The sequence below is a fragment of the Trachinotus anak genome, unplaced genomic scaffold (genome assembly GCF_046630095.1).
Source record: "Trachinotus anak isolate AG129_WGS33_773 ecotype Australia unplaced genomic scaffold, CSIRO_AGI_Tana_v1 ptg000026l, whole genome shotgun sequence".
Classification (NCBI taxonomy): domain Eukaryota; kingdom Metazoa; phylum Chordata; class Actinopteri; order Carangiformes; family Carangidae; genus Trachinotus; species Trachinotus anak.
In genome coordinates, this window is record NW_027273877.1 from 12,621,439 (window position 1) to 12,638,496 (window position 17,058).

General features: G+C 43.0%; 3 protein-coding genes across 4 annotated transcripts in view; 1 reads left to right on the forward strand and 2 right to left on the reverse strand.

Annotated features, from left to right (window-relative positions):
* LOC139609622 (protein NLRC3-like) overlaps nt 1–17,058 on the forward strand; it is a 248,792-nt gene that overhangs the window by 194,652 nt on the left and 37,082 nt on the right. The gene's annotated exons all lie outside the window — the stretch shown is intronic.
* The window catches only part of LOC139609645 (ribonuclease inhibitor-like), a 137,236-nt gene that overhangs the window by 15,334 nt on the left and 104,844 nt on the right, over nt 1–17,058 (reverse strand). The gene's annotated exons all lie outside the window — the stretch shown is intronic.
* The window catches only part of LOC139609603 (NLR family CARD domain-containing protein 3-like), a 93,270-nt gene continuing 83,152 nt past the window's right edge, over nt 6,941–17,058 (reverse strand). Inside the window, exons 5-12 of the mRNA XM_071464429.1 lie at nt 16,898–17,011; nt 15,219–15,297; nt 14,837–15,065; nt 12,881–14,684; nt 12,602–12,775; nt 12,334–12,507; nt 8,429–8,475; nt 6,941–8,273 (exon numbers count right to left, since the gene is read on the reverse strand). Of these exons, the coding sequence (XP_071320530.1) occupies nt 7,741–8,273; nt 8,429–8,475; nt 12,334–12,507; nt 12,602–12,775; nt 12,881–14,684; nt 14,837–15,065; nt 15,219–15,297; nt 16,898–17,011 (3,154 nt within the window). The 3' untranslated portion in view covers nt 6,941–7,740. The remainder of the gene's footprint in view (nt 8,274–8,428; nt 8,476–12,333; nt 12,508–12,601; nt 12,776–12,880; nt 14,685–14,836; nt 15,066–15,218; nt 15,298–16,897; nt 17,012–17,058) is intronic.

The window sequence follows — 17,058 nt, forward strand, 5'->3', positions numbered from 1 at the left end:
GTACCACCATCATTTTGACTATTTAAATCTCATACTTCACCAAGTTTAACTCCTTATTATTATTATAATTTTGACTAAAATGACTTTTACCTAGTATCTCATAATTGTTGATATCATTTTTAAGTTGAGTCATTTTTATTTGGATCAAAATTTTGACTAAGTGAACATTTTTATTTTTGACATTCCTCCTTATGTAAACCATTTCTTTATGCCAGCAATGAATAATGTAATTTAGGAATGTAATTGTAAGCTACTGTAGTGAAATGTTTTTAATATAGACAGTATCTATGTGTCCACTGTACCTGTGGGCCTGTTGTAACTGGGGTTGGCTGCTGTTTAGATCATACAAGGGAATATTTTGGTCCTGTGTCTCAGAATGCTGGGTATTTTAGCAACAGCCTAGAATATATTTTTGCAGTGATTCGATTTAGAATCCAATTCTTTTTTTCTTTAGTTTATTTGACTTGTAACTTCACACTCCAGTTCCTTGTGGATAATTATTACATGTTTTCTCCCAAGAATTAATGTGTCTGTTTGTATTTTCTTATTACACTCACACATCTTTACTCTGTAACTGATATTTTCCCACATCATTCATCTACAAAGAAAAGTGATCGAATGAGGACAACATTTAGACTTCCAGCCCATCATTTGGCTCGTCTGATTATATTCCAAAACTCAGTGCTCTCTTTCACTTTCTGTTTTTTCTTTTTTTTCTTTCTCTAAAAGCTGAACTTTAATCTTTGTGTTTTTGTGAACCGTGGCAGCCAGGCCACCTCTGATGAAGCAGATAAAGGAGTGATCAGTTGTCATACATGCACAGCCAAGAGCTTTGATCATCCATTATGAAATGAGGAGCTTTGTCCACTAACTGCCTTGAGCCACGGTGGTGGCCTCACTGCAGCCTGAGCTCTCTAAGGAACCTGGCCGAGGCTGGGCCGGCTGACAGAAGCAGCTCTCTCTCAGGAAGACCCTGCAAGATGAGTCATCATCATCTGCAACCTGAAGATGTTGAATGAGCTATAAAACCATGGCTGGGTTCCCGGGCCTATATAGCTTTTCTGGAGTTTTCGTTTTTATCTCAGGTTACAGCTTCATAACTTCAGAGTCCAGAAAGTTGTGTTGAAGTTATGTAGAAAATTGCCACCAGACACATTCAGTCTGTATTTGTGTATTTGTTGATGATGCATTGATAGCTGATAAGGGCCTGACCTTGAGGAAACTGCAGGAAAAAGACTGTAAGTAGAGACTGAGCAGTCAGGAAGTAGCAGCAGGAGCAGTGTCGTCTCTGAACTGGAAGAGAAAACAGTGACAACAAGGTTGAAGTGCTGACTTGTGTTTCAGTGGGAGGTGTGATGTGTTGACATGCACATCAGATCAACGGTGTAGAAATTTTATTTCTTCATAGACACAGATGTGATGATTAGAAGGGCCGAAAGTAACTGGACAAATAAACCTCTTATTCATGAATATAAAGTTCAATTAAATATTTAATTTCCAGTGCTGTAAACTGAGTAAATTTAGCAAACATATAGTTTTAAGGTACTGTCGGCATACCTGCTTCATGTTTCTACTTCTACTTGAAGTATGATATTGTACTGTAGTGCAACATATTTATTTAATACCTGTAGTTTCTTTGCAGCAGAGGGGCAGTCTATGATAACGGGGCCAGGTCAGGACTGTTTCTGCCAACAATGGAAGGGGCCCATGGGAATCAGAGGGCCCCACCCAGGAGATGTTGGAGAGCCGAAGCATCAGCACACAGGTATTAACACTGCATTATGAAAGTCCTGTGAGCTCCCCCGGCCTAGAGGATGGAAGAAACAACAGACTGACCATATTTATTCACCACAAACAACCAAAGTATTGACAGCAGAGACATAACCTGTAGCCAGCTACCAATGTATGCACTGGCTCCTGGGAATTCTGGCTCTTTATTTTCCTTCATATCCCTCTGCTTTTAGTTCTTCAACATTCATGAACTGGAGCCTTAAAGCTTTTGATTATTTGCAAATCCTTGGTGTAAATTGAGATATTTTCAACTAAAGCACACCTGGACCAAACACACATCTGTTCACATTCACTCGCATTCACATGCAACTGCACCGCTTTGTGTTCACATGAACCACTAACAATGATGAAGATGTGACCTTACCCACACTCACAGTCCTCAAAGGAGGTTTAATGAGGTCAAACAAGTGGAAACGCCTGTGTGGATGGACAATGGGTGGGCAGGCTCTTTAAAGTACTTGTGGTCCAGATAGATACAGATACAGTGTAAAATGGTAGTTACTGTAGCTGTATTTCATCTTAGTCTCACCTCCAAACACCTTGGCCTGCTCTAAAAAGTGGACCAATGTGTTTGGAAAGGAGAGATCTTGTGGTGCCAGACTCTAAGAATCCCCCTTCATCAATAAATGTATATTGAATTTCATAGCAAATTGCCCAATAGTCATCCAGAAAAACTTGCTCTGAGCCAAAGTGACTGACCACCACACACTTTAGTCCCAACCCTCATTCAGAACAGTGAGTCTATGGTTGTCTGATGTCCAGGAGCTGGAGTCGGTTCTGCTTCATCACTCACAGCTGCTGTGCACACAAAACAATGAGCCATAAAAGACTTCCTGTTGGTTTATTCATCTCCTGGTCTGTGCAGATACAATAGAACCTAAAACACGCTGCAGCACGCTGCACCATCGCTGCAAGTGGATCAGTCACCTGCTGTGGAAGGTTTATGGAACATTAGCAGCAGAGAGAAGCGTAGAAACAAAACACATGAAGGGCTCTCGATCAGGTTTTGAGAATCTAATGATATATACAGAGCTCGCCAGACTAGAAGATGGCTGTAGAGAGAAGGTGAGGGCTGAGGTGTATGAAGGTCTTGGTCCTGAGGAGCGTGGTGGAGGTGGACTTCTTATTTTGACTCGTGTCTCCGGATCTGCTCATGTTACTGCCTTTTTTTTAAGGTGGTGATGCCAGGCAGCAAAAGAGCTGTAGAGGTGGATGAAGTGGAAGATCTGTCCCAACTGGAGTGAGTTCAGACACACACACACGCACACAAACACACACACACACACACACACACACACACACACACACACACACACACACACACACACACACACACAGAGCACCTTTCATTCACTTCAAAACATCTCCCTGTGTGCTCTCATTCTATCGTCTCAGAATTTAACCAGAAGACCTGCTCTCTCCCATCATCTGTACACATATATATTTTAAAGGATAAAGCTTAATAATATACCTTTTTTTATTACCAACAAATCCTGCAAACAGACCTAAACCAGTAATGATATATCTTATTCCTCTGTGCCGTAGTGATAGAAAAACTGCTGTTGTTCAGAAACTATAAAAAAAAGCATCAGTGAGCCACACTGTTGTTGGACTGGGCGACATGTTCCTTCATCACCCTGAACACACACACATTTTTTATTTTGACTTAATCTCGCACACACACTGTCCAGCTGCCAGAAATACTCACCCACCAAATGTGGATTCATCCGCTGCTGAAAATAGTGCCCAAAAATGCACGATTTCCTCCAGTTTCACTGATGTTTGATAGAAACTACAGTGACCATCTGTTTTCAGAAATTACTGAGCGTTTTTTAAAGATGTATGTTCTCTGTACAAAGCAGTGGTCTTGGAGATCAGGTCAGAAAGTATTGACAGATGGTCTGACAAATTGTTACCTTTGGCATTTTTTTCAGATTTACTTACAGTCAGAAAAATAAAGGATAACACTTTTATCCTTTAAACCATATGTGCTAAAGACAATATTTCAATTTGTCCAGTAATTTGGTTTATAATCAAATACCTCCAAAACATATCATAGCAGCCTCAGCTGTACTGTGTGTTTATATGGCCCAAATCTGGCCCATATACAGCATGATTGTCAGATGCTACTTCCACATCTGGACTAATTCTGGCACACACGCACAAAACAGCGGAGGAAAATGCCCAGATGTGGAAGCATATGGGCCAGACTCAGGCCAAGGACCCAGGCAGTAGCTCAAATATACACTTTGTTTTATTTATTTATAACCCAAGTTGTAGTTTATCAATCTGCTAAGGATCTATGTCATGGGGCAGTCTGGAGGCCTTGGGGTTAAGGTGCCAACCATGGGCCTCAGTGTCCCCAGGTCCTGATGAGAACAAGACGAGGACATTTCTTGTAAATCATCTCTCTCTCCTCATTTACCATCATCATCCCACTATAAACTATCAAATAAAGGCATAAAATGTCCAAACAATTGAAAAGGTTTTGTCATCTCTCCAGTAATTTGTATTCCTTGTGTAGAGGCCAGAGTGGTTCAGGAAAGACTGAGGCAACCAAGCTGATCGTTCACTACCTCAGCTCCATGTATGAGGGCAGAAACAACAATCTGCAACAGGTAATTCTCTGTGGCAAAGAAACACCATGATGAAACACCCTTATTAATGTGCTTTATCACTGCAACACTGCAGGGCATTAGCAGGTGTAGTCCTCCAACCATTTTCTTTCTTTATGTTCCTTAATCAGCCCATGGAGGTCTTTCCCATCCTGGAGAGTTTTGGGAATGCCAAGGATTTGCCAAGACCGTCCTTGGTCTTAAAAGCCTTAAAAGCTTGGTTTTAAAAGCCCTCACTGTAGCGTACATGTCAGTGATGACACGGCCCCGCCCCAGAAGCTGCAGGTGGAGCGCATTAAGGTGGCTCGTGATGTCACACAGAAACTTTTTGTCCCGTAGGTCTGTTGTGTCTTTCCCTTTGCTTTCCATGAACTCACAGATCTCCTCACACAACTCAAAACATCTTTCCAGCACCTTTCCCTGGCTTAGCCATTGCACCTCTCTGTGATAGGGCAAGTCACCATATTCTGAAATGTATGATGCAGTGATGCAGCTGTCAGCTTATCACTTTCCTCCTGCATCTTCTCCCGGATCCTGCCCACCAATCCACTCTTTTGATGGCACTCCATCTGTTGTCAGTCCCACGAGTTTATCCCACAGCAGCCCCATTTCATTTACACATCTGGATACCTCTTAAAAGAGATCTTTCCCCGTAGTTGTGCCATGCATTGCTCGTAATCCCAAAAGTTCTTCTGTTACGCACAGGCTTGAGTTCACTCCACGGATGAAAATTGACAGCTGGGCAGTATCAGAAGTGTTGGTGCTCTCATCCACAGCAAAGGAGTATGCGATGAAATCTTTTCCCTTTCCCACAAGCTGTTGTTGGAGGTTGGCAGCAAGCTGACGTACACAGTCAGCAACGGTGTTTCGGCTCAGGCTCACGTTTAAAAATGCTGGCATTTTTCCTGGGCACATTTGTGTGCACATTTGCATCGCAAACTTTAATCACGTTTTTGACAAATTCTCCCTCGGTAAAGGGCCGGGCTGTTTTTGCAACCCCTGCTGCCACAATAAAACTGGCCTTAACAGCAGCCTTGCTTTGTGATTTGGCTTTTGTAAACATAGCCTGCTGTGACACCAGAGTTCTTTTTATCTCTTCTAACTTCTGGAGCCTTTGTGTCGTGTCCAGATGCTTGTATCTGTCGTGGTGTTTCGTTTCATAGTGTCTTCTAATGTTGTATTCTTTCATTACAGCCACACTGTCTCCGCACAGAAGACACACAGCTTTGCCCTTTACATCCGCGAACATATACTCTGCCTCCCACCCTTGAGTTTGACACATGTGATATAAAGTGAACAACTGAGACTCACTCAGCCTGAACTCTGTACAGATCTGATGTCTGTCTCTGAGCTGTTTCCTCCTGTGGCTCCGTTTACACACTGACTTCTGCTCCTCTACAACTTGTCCTGATGATCTGAGTCAGATCATAAACTGCAGACACCAGGCATGGTGTGTTTTTTTTGGACCTGCTGCTGCACCTGAACCTGCTGCTGTCATTCCACATGTTGTTACTGTACCTGTCTTCTTGTGCCTAACAGGCTAACTACCTACCTTCCATCTGGAGAGCCGCTGCAGCTCCGACATCGGCGTGCTCGGCTTTGAAATACAGAGCAACGGTGAGAAACATTCCCTTTAGCTGCTCTGATGCTATTTCTCTGTGGTTTCTCAGTGTGCTGGAAGAGAGCAGTGGTCATATTAAAGGTTATGAGAGTGAACTGAAGTAAATAATGGTGCAATATTTTGAACATGTGCATATTGTGTTTATTATTTTATGCCGATGTATGAATGTGAAAGGGAGGTTTGTTTTATTTTCCTAAAGCCAATTTAAAGGGGAAAGAAAGTAATTTGGTAAATCATATGATGAGAGTAAAATAATATTTAGTTTTGTAATATGCAAACTACTGAAGGAATTTATTTCATTTCACTGAGAGTTTAAAGTTGCATAGAGGGTAATTTTTGGTAAATAGGCCTATAGTGTTGGAGTAATTAAGCACACCTCTTTGATACCTCTAAAACAAACTCAATGTGTATTTTCTATGTATTTGCACATGATTTTGATATGGTTATGATATATATTTTGAATATAAATGGTTGCCTAGCGTAAATATTATTGAAGTACTGTTCACATGAACAGATAAATATGGGAGCACTTGAATACTTAGTTCTCATATTTGATACACTTGATTATTGAATGTTGTACAACAAAAAACTAAAAACTGAAGCTTTGAGATTTGATAAGATTGAAGAAGATGAACATATCAGGTTCGATGCAATATGTTGATTTTTGACATTTAAACCTTTAATGATGCATCTGAGAAAAGAATGTAAATTATATGACCTTGTGTATAGGTCAGGTTTTTGAGAGGACGGGAGAAAATCGGAAGGACCAGGACGAGATTCCGGCCATGACAGATTGCGAGTCAAGCACTTTGAGGAAGAATCACCACAAAGGAGATACACACGTACACACTCACACCCATACATTCACATTACACTCCACTGGACCTTTAAAATCAGGTGCACCTGCAACAACTCTTATTTCTAAGGGCCCCAACGGACACTTTATTCTTTTATTTTTGGCAATTTGGGTCATTATTTTATGGTTTTGTACAAATTGAACATTTCTCTTTGTTCACTGTAAAAATACAAGAGTGGCTACTCAACAGTTATTACAGTGCCTGTCTCATTATTGTTGCTCAACACATTGGCTCCTTACGAATTTAGTGTCTTCTGATCCTGGCCAGAGTCTTATAACTGCTCCAAGTTGTTATTATACTGTAATACACTTTACATCACTAAGGTTGGTTACACAAACAATGACTGTATATAAAGAGTCTATGGAAGCTATATGTGATCAGACTCAGGCTCAGACTCTTCAGGGGAGTCAGGAGCTTTCTAATTCACTCAAAGACAGTTTGACAAGTTTCCCTCAGAGCCTTTGAGTTTTCACTTTGGGTGTTGGGCTTCAAACTTCACTGAGTCACCTGAGGATCAAACCTGAATGTAAAACACCTGAAGAGTCTCTAACACCATGGGAGACCATGAGACATAGGAGACATCATCTCTAAAAGCTGCTCAATCTTTACTCTGGGTGCTGGACTTTCTGACGTGATCAGGATCAAACACACCACCTCTAAATGTCTCACCACTTTGAGGCTGTGACAGATTTTCAGTTTTCACTTTGAGTGTTTGACTTCAAACTTCACTGAGTCACCTGAGGATTAAAACCCAGGACCACAAAACGTTTGACAAGTCTTCCAGCAGCTTGAGAGACTGGGACAGAAACAAAAACCAGTTCTTCTCTCTGTTCAACAGAGGCTCTCTCTGCTACACTCAACACAGAGACACTGAGGAACCAGGACTGGCCCCAAACCCAAACCCAGGATACAGAGGCTGAGTGAAGGTGGTGTTGAAGGTGTGGAGGTGGATCAGTGAGTCAGAGGAGACTCTGTAGAAGGACAAAGAGCCAGCAGGCCAGTCCACATACACTGCTACTCTGTGAGAGACAGAGGAGGAGGAGGAGGAGATACGTGTACTTATTTCATTGTGCCAAACACAGTAAACACCATCAGAGCAGATTAGACTCCAGGACTGATTGTTCAATCCAAACCAACAGTCATTACTGTTTCCTTTTCTTCTGATTCCTCTGTAACTCACTGATATATCAACCCTTCCTCTGCACTCGACCTCCCAGTAACAGCGACCAGTCAGACCAGTTCCACACAGCAGCTGAGGACACTGGTCAAATCTGTCTGGATGATCAGGATACGACTGATCCTCCTCCACACGTGTCATCTTCCTGTTGTCGTCAGACAGTTTGATCTTTGTGTTCACTGTGTTTGTGTCAAGCGTGAGTTCACAGGAATCTGATGGAGAGAACAAGACACATCCACAGTTATTGATCTATCATCTGATCAGTTATTGACAGTCTGATCATGACTCATGACATCAGTGATGTGACAGTTTGAAGATGGTTGAATGTGCTGCTTTGTTTTCATGAGTCAATGAAAAACACACTTACACTTCCTCAGACCTGGTCTCAACCACCGGACTCCAGCAGGCTCCACCCTGAAAGAGGGAGGGGGGTCAGACCAGCACGTTCTCTGTCAGCATGCAGACATGGACATTACATGGCTCTCACACACACATTGTTTCATGATTGTGTTCAAATGGAGGCTTGTATGTATGGACGCATATTCACAGAGAATGATGCTGATGCTAGCTGTTATCCTCAAACATAGACTGTATGTCCTCAGATAGTAACACATTTTTCTGCTGTAGCTTCATTAGACTTCCTCTTCTTACAGGACAATGTCTGAGCCACACACAAACACACACACACACACACACACACACACACACACACACACACACTCTCAGTCCTCTCTAAAATGAGCTTCATGTGTCACTTTGCTCCACAGTGTCTCAGTCTGTGACATGTTAGATGAATAAATCTGACAGATGATGTTCACAGGTCACTGAACAGTTTTGCAGAAACATCAGACCTGATGTTCTGTTTATTCATCAGCTGTCACACAGCAGCAGGAACCATACAAGCTTCTGTCGCCACATTTTGATTTGACTTCAAGTTAAAGTCCAGAGGAAGTCAGAGAAACTGTAGAGCAAAGAGGAAGAGGCTCAGAGAGGAAGACTAGTGAAACTACAGCTGCTGTACAGTTTTCATTAAGGAGCCACTTTGTGTCTTCATCTGATCTGGCGTCAGATTTGTTTGGGCATCAAGACACAGAAACTGAAAACAGCTGTTTCATGTTCAAAACATTCACTCAAAAACACTAATTATTCAACTGTTCACAACAATGAGTTTTTTTTCAACCAGTCCTCCAACCTGAACAACAACCACCCTTTGTCAGGAGTGTCTCCTGAAATAGTGCTCCTACAGCGGCAGCTGTCCCTACCTCTGTCGCCTTGGTTATTATAATAATGGTCAATGGTTGGTCAGGTTTAGGAAAAGATGGTGTTAGGCCCTGGTTGTATTATTGACTAATGTCCAGTTTCCTCTCATGTATGACTGTGGTGTGACTGTGACAGTTTTTTTTGTGTGAGAGTGAGTGCTCTTTGTCTGTGAGGAGCTTCGTGTGTTCCCCCTCTAGGTCCCTCCTGATTGGCTGGATGCATGGGCTTGGCCCGGGGAAGTGGTGGCTGCTGGTCGGCTGCTTCACAATATCCAGCATTTCAAACTCCATGGTTTGTCCTGTGCTCCGGTGACAGAGCTGACAGCAGCAGCTCGGTTCTGTCCCAGCCCCCAGTCTGATTGTGTGTTAGTTCTCTCTGTTAGTTAGGTCAACTGTGACTTTTGATCAGGCCCAGTGCCGCTGTGAGTATGAAATAGATTTGGGTTTTGTTTTGGGGGATGTAAATAGATGAATTCACTTTATTGTAAATAGCACTGAAGCTGTAGGGGTGAACTGCCATTTATTTTTGATCTGTTTCCTCCTGTTTTTCTTTACCTTAGGGAGCCAGGTTTAGTTGGTGTCTTTAGTTTCCTTTGTTTTCACCTCGGGTTAGTTAGCACTTTCTGGGAGAGAGTTTCTTCTGATTATAGTTTTGGCCTTGGTTCACCCTGAAGTTGTTGCTTCTAAGACTTGTAATAAATGACTTCACTTCCTGACAATACGCTGCTTCCACCGGGGCAGAAACCTCCTTCAACTTTTATGTTGCGCTCCTATTTCCCTTCACTGGAGCGAAACATCAAGTGATTTGATTTGGGAAGTGGAAGTGATTTGGGTTCAAACAAGAACTTCCTCAACATAAGCTGATCTTTGTTGTCATGGTTACAATAATCACAATGAACGTTCATAGATAGAGCCCTTGAAAGAGAGAGTCGCGTCATCTCCGTTCACTCCAATGGACCATGTTTTTGCAGCAATGGTGGATCATGGAGCGTCTCAATAGTTCCAGGAAGTTAGCAGCAAATAGCAGCAGCACAGTGGAGTAACAACAGAATATACTGTTTGGGACGCACGTTTGAAAGGTAAGACTTGTAAAGAATGTGATTGTATATTATTGGTACAGCTGAATGATGTTAACATGTGCATTAAAGCAGTTTAGTGGTTTCCCCACTAAATAGGAAGATTTAGGGACATTAACAGATAACAGATTAGACTGAGTTACTGGATATGGATAAGGTCAGCAACACACAACATTAGCCAGGAGCAGCCCATTAATTTTAAAATCCGTTCTCGTAATGTCATTTCATCCAACGCTGTGGAATTGGAGTAACAGGCTTCTAAACGTGATTTTTTGGGGGGTTAGTTAAATATTAGATAAATATATCAGCGGGGCCTGTGTGAATATCCATTTTGGAAAACAAGCTACTGTTACACAATAATACAGAAGCAGCTTTTTGTGATCCATCACAAAACTGCATATTTGAGACTGAAAGACCAGAGGGGGATTCAGTGGAGCCTGAACATTTTCTGCAGTCAGACAACACTCTCACTCTGTCTCACCTCCCTGGGTTTTACAAAACTTTCCCTGTTCCTTTTTTTAATAAACCAAACATGAAGCCAATGATGTATTCTTCCCTTGAGGAAAAAGTGCAAATGTAGTGTTTAATGCATATTTTTTGTTGTTAGCCTCTTTAGTGATGGTAAGGTAGCTCCTGCTGACCCGAGCTAAATCCTCATTGTTCTGACTGAATGCAGCATCCCCATGCAGCACAATAAACCATGGTGCAGACTACTGTATATGTAAGACAGAAGACGGGCACAAACCACTTCACATACTATTCATGTTTCTGAGTTTCTTTGAGATCTATGAAATGTAAACATAGACTTTATGTCCTCAGATAGGAACTATTTTTTCTTTTAAAAGAATATAGTGATGTAATTATATACATGTGTCAGTGTGCTGTATACATATTGTAAATCAATGCATTTATTATTATTAATGACCAATAAATGACCAAAAATTGCTTAAAAACCACAGTTCTGTCTCTTCTCTACCTCGTTTTCAAATTTCCCACCTCTAACTTCCAGGAACTATGTGAGGGCTCCATGAATCACATGACAATTAAGCATTTTGGACCTCCACTGACCCGACTCTCTTTCAAGGGCTCTGGTGATGGATAATAGAAACAACATAAACGGCTACTTTCACATGGGAATCGAACACGGCTCTCCTGTGTCATATTCTTGTGTTTTGTTAACCCATCTATCCACTCCAACCTCCTCCTGACATGGACTTTGTCGCTCTATAAACTACATCACTGCACTTTTCCCTTTGCTCCTGTCATCATGATTACAACCACTAGATGTAGCCTAGCAATAGAACCTAACTATGGGTTATAATAACCTGCTGACAGACGACCTGTGGGCACATTTGTTACAGAAGGACAGTCTTGTTGTTTTCAGTTGGACAGCTGGAAGCCTCCATATAGTTATTACATCTGCATGTCACAGTTACGATTTACTGTAACCTAAATACAACAGATCACATAATCACAAGATCAGGATCTTACAGAAGTTCAGGTAATTATTCATCATCAATATTTTAGAAGACAGAGACATGATGGTGCCACCTGATTGAATTCTCCATTATTTCCTCCCTGGTTAAAGACACTGGGAGATTAATGTCTCTGAGCAGTGGAGATGGTTTTATTATTGTTGCTCAGTTGTTATTAGTGCATCAACACTGAACAGGTCTCTACAGTATTACGACCCTAATGCTGGGGTCTGGTGTGGTCTTATGTTGTTGCTCTCTCTCCTGCTCAGGTGTGGCCCCTCCCTTTATGAAACTTTTTATTTTGCAACTTCCCCTCATCCCCTAGTTCCTCATCGGGGAACGTAACAACAGTCTCTGGGATTGTTCTGCCGAAGCAAAGAACTTCTGTACAAATCTGTCATCAGCTTTGACAGAGGAAATGTTTCCAGCTCTTCTCCTCTTTCAGTCAGTGTCTGTCCATACCTGAGAGAGTCCAGTCTCCAGTCTGGATCCTCCAGTCCAGCAGACAGCTGCTTCACTGCTGAGTCTCCTGGATGATTGTAACTCAGGTCCAGCTCTCTCAGATGGGAGGGGTTGGATCTCAGAGCTGAGGCCAGAGAAGCACAGCCTTCCTCTGTGATCAGACAGCCTGACAGACTGCAGACACACAAAACCACACACAGGAACACTCTGTCAACACTTGGTGCTCTGTTAAACAGTCATCAGATAAATAAGGTTGATGAAGCCTGACCTGAGAGTTTCCAGTGAACAGTGTGGACTCTCCAGTCCAGCAGACAGCAGCTTCACTCCTGAATCCTGCAGGTTGTTGTTACTCATGTCCAGATCTCTCAGACTAGAGGACTGGGAGCTGAGGACTGAGGGCAGAGCTTCACAGCTTCTCTCTGAGAGGTTACAGTGACTCAGTCTGAAGAGATGATAACAAGGAATTAAAGAGGAGAGGAATTTATTTTCCAACAGAGAGAAGTGTCTTTATGTAATGATGAACAAACCAGATCCTCTCTACACTTACACAGCTTTGTTGGAGGCTTTGACCACTGGCAGCAGCCTCAGAAGAGCCTCCTCTGAAGCAGAGTATTTCCTCAGGTCAAACACATCCAGATCTTCTTCTGATGACAGTAAGATGAAGACCAGAGCTGACCATTCAGCAGGAGACAGTTTATCTGTGGAGAGACGTCCTGATCTCAGGGACTGTTGGATCTGCTCCACTAGAGAAGCATCATTCAGTTCATTCAGACAGTGGAACAGGTTGATGCTTTTCTCTGCAGACAGATTCTCATTGATCTTCTTCTTGATGTACTGGACTGTTTTCTGATTGGTCTGTGAACCACTTCCTGTCTGTGTCATCAGACCTCGTAGGAGAGTCTGATTGGTCTGCAGTGAAAGACCCAGGAGGAAGCGGAGGAACAAGTCCAGGTGTCCATTTGGACTCTGCAAGACCTTGTCCACAGCTCTCTGGAAAAAGTCTGTTTCTGTAGATTGGACTTTTCTTCTTTTTGCCCTCTTTGATGTTGTATCTTCCTCTGCCATCAGATTGACTCCAGAGTTGATGAAGGTCATGTGGACATGAAGAGCAGCCAGAAACTCCTGAACACTCAGATGGACGAAGCAGAACACCTTGTCCTGGTACAGCCCTCTCTCCTCTGTAAAGACCTGTGTGAACACTCCTGAGTACACTGAGGCTGCTCTGATATCGATGCCACACTCTGTCAGGTCTGATTCATAGAAGATCAGGTTTCCTTTCTGCAGCTGCTCAAAAGCCAGTTTTCCCAGTGACTCAATCATCTTCCTGGTCTCTGGACTCCAGTGTGGATCTGTCTCAGCTCCTCCATCATACTTGACATTCTTCAGTTTGGATTGAACCACCAGGAAGTGGATGTACATATCAGTCAGGGTCTTGGGCAGCTCTCCTCCCTCTCTGGTCTTCAACACGTCCTCCAGAACTGTAGCAGTGATCCAGCAGAAGACTGGGACATGGCACATGATGTGGAGGCTTCGTGATGTCTTGATGTGGGAAATGATCCTGCTGGCCTGCTCCTCATCTCTGAACCTCTTCCTGAAGTACTCCTCCTTCTGTGGGTCAGTGAACCCTCTGACTTCTGTCATCATGTCAACACACTCAGGAGGGATCTGATTGGCTGCTGCAGGTCGTGTGGTTATCCAGAGGCGAGCAGAGGGAAGCAGGTTCCCCCTGATGAGGTTTGTCAGTAGCACGTGCACTGAGGTGGACTCTGTCACATCAGTCAGGATCTCAGTGTTGTGGAAGTCCAGAGGAGGTCGACACTCATCCAGACCGTCAAAGATGAACACAACCTGGAACTGATCAAACCTGCAGATTCCTGCTTCTTTGGTTTGAGTGAAGAAGTGATGAACAAGTTCCACCAAGCTGAACCTTTTCTCTTTCAGCACATTCAGCTCTCTGAAGGTGAAGGGAAATGTGAACTGTATGTCCTGGTTGGCTTTGTCTTCAGCCCAGTCCAGAGTGAACTTCTGTGTTAAGACTGTTTTCCCAATGCCAGCCACTCCCTTCGTCATCACTCTTCTGATTGGTCCATCTCTTCCAGGTGGGGGTTTAAAGATGTCTTCTTGTCTGATGGTTGTTTCTGGTCTGGCTGGTTTCCTGGATGCTGTTTCAATCTGTCTGATCTCATGTTCATCATTGACCTCTCCAGCCCCTCCCTCTGTGATGTAGAGCTCTGTGTAGATCTGATTCAGAGGGGTTGGTTTTCCTGCTTTAGAGATCCCCTCAAACACACACTGGAACTTCTCCTTCAGCTCAGATTTAAGTTTATGTTGACAAACTGCAGCAGAGTTTCCTGAATGAACTTAAAAGAAACAGGATTCATACAGACAATCAAATATTTTCATTTCCATAAAGAATACATATATGAACATATTTCCCTCATGTGTTGAGACGTTAAATGTCTCATTTCTCCATCATTTTGAATCTTTAGAGAAATCCTCTTACTGCTCTGCAGACAGTCAGCCAGCTCCTCCTGCTTCATCCTCCTCAGGAAGTTCACTGTGATCTTCACAAATGCCTCTCTGCTGCTGCTCCTCTGCTCTTCATCCTCACTGTCCAACACCTCCTCGTCCTCCCTCTGGCTCTCTAAGCATTCTGGGTAATCTGGACTCAGAAGCTTCTGGATCTTCTTCAGCTCGTTCTTCACAAAACTGACAATGTTCTCCTCCAGCAGCTGGAACAGGAAACTACATGAGTGATAGCATCAAACTAAAACCATGGAGCCAAACATCAGATCCATGTTGAACAGACTGACAATCCACTGGTCTAAACGTGCAGCATGGAGATGATTGTGAGCAGATGTGAAAGTAGTTGTACATGCACAGACCATAAATATGGAGTCCAGGTGTGTTTGATGCTGCTGGGCAGACTGACCCCTGGGAACCTCTGAGCTCCCCTGGTCCACTCTGTGGAGGAATCATGAAGAATGAGCTCACATTATGTCTGTCCACACAGAGACAGACACAAGCTGAAGGTCTATGAAGTGATGTTTGGATGTGAACAGTGAATCAGACCACTCCCTGTAGATGTAAAGGTTTACTAGTCCTGCTGATCCCACTAAGAATCAACAGCTCAGTCTGCAGCTGTTTGTAGCTTCCAGCTCAGTGTTTGGGTTCACCAGTTTGGTTTAGTCCCAACGTCTCTCAGCAACCCTCCATAAAACTCTCCCTCTCTCACTCAACACTGCTGAAGAGCCTGAAGCAAGGCACCGAGACCCTGCAGCTGCTCCAGTGGAGCTGCTCAGTGTCTGCTTGTATCAGACTGGTTGTACTGGGCAGCAACTAGTATGAAAATGAAAGTGAACCCGTAAAGTTTCACTGAGTAAATGACAGTTCAAACATGAATCAGGAACATCTGAAGGGATCAGTTCCCTCCATCAGAGGTGTTTGTCAGATGGAGTGGTGCCGGCAGCAGTAATCCTGTAGCACTGTTTTTGATTGTGTTTGTTTATTTAGCTCAGTGAGGGAATCTGTTGCTGCTTCATGCCGACTTTTGCAACATTTTTGGAGATTTCAAACTGCAGATACACACTCTTTCATTGGTTATAACCCAACAATATCAAGGGTAACAACAAAAGCAGTGTACCTCAGCTTTACAATTAGTATCAGAGAGGAAAGCAGATGACATGCAGCAAAGGGCCTCAGGTCGGACTCGAACCTGGACCACTGCCATTAAATATAAGGGTTTAAGAACTGAGCTGGTCAGTTGACTGCTCATTGTTGAACTTCTCCAGTCCACTTGTAGACTAGAACTAGTTTGGTTTGACTTGTCACCACTCTATTTACAGCACAGGATATCGGACAAAAATGATACGGAATGGAGCATTTTTCCTTCAAATAAGGGACAATCCCATATTACATGGGACGGTTGGCAACCCTAGTGGGAAACCTAAAGGTAGACTTCAAGCGAGAGGCGGTTCTAGTGCCTATTATGAAATATAATCCTCTCCATCCACCTCCCTCACTGATTGGTCAGCTGTGTGCAGGTGAAAAAGTAGGCAGGGTTTGACTTTCTCTCTTCACACAAAGTACTTCTGTCATTTTTCATGTGACCAACTGAGGTCAACACTAGGGCTTCATGATATTTGTAAAAATGATGATGATGTGATTGTTGTTGGGGCTTGTACCAAACAAACATGTTCCTTTACGTCTGGAGAATATGATTTGTAGGTCGGAGTGTCTCTGTAGGACCACAACACTTATGGTGCTGACAATGCACAACAACGTTGTGACACATTTTACCTTCATCAGTAAACTGCAGCTCCTGTGATTTGGATTATATTTGGATTGATTGTTCAGCCCTAGTCAACACTGTGAATGTCTTCAAGGACAGACTGGATTTAAACCACATCACTTCTCCCCCCTCTCTTTGACGGCCACAGTTTGACCTCCACCTTCCAGTGTTGACATTCACAACAAACAGAAACACTTTGATTTCAGACCTGATCCAACAACACGTTGTACAAATTATTTTTTTTACTACAATAACCTCAGTTTTACAGCTTACATCTGATCAGCTGATGGACGTCCTTCTTTAAAGTCAATGATAACATCCTTCGACAGGTGGCTCTTTAAAGACAGACAGCTGGGTTCAGGAGAGTCTGGTCTCTGCTGCTGGATCCTGAAACAACAACACAACTGATTAATGTGCATGTTGAATAAAAACTG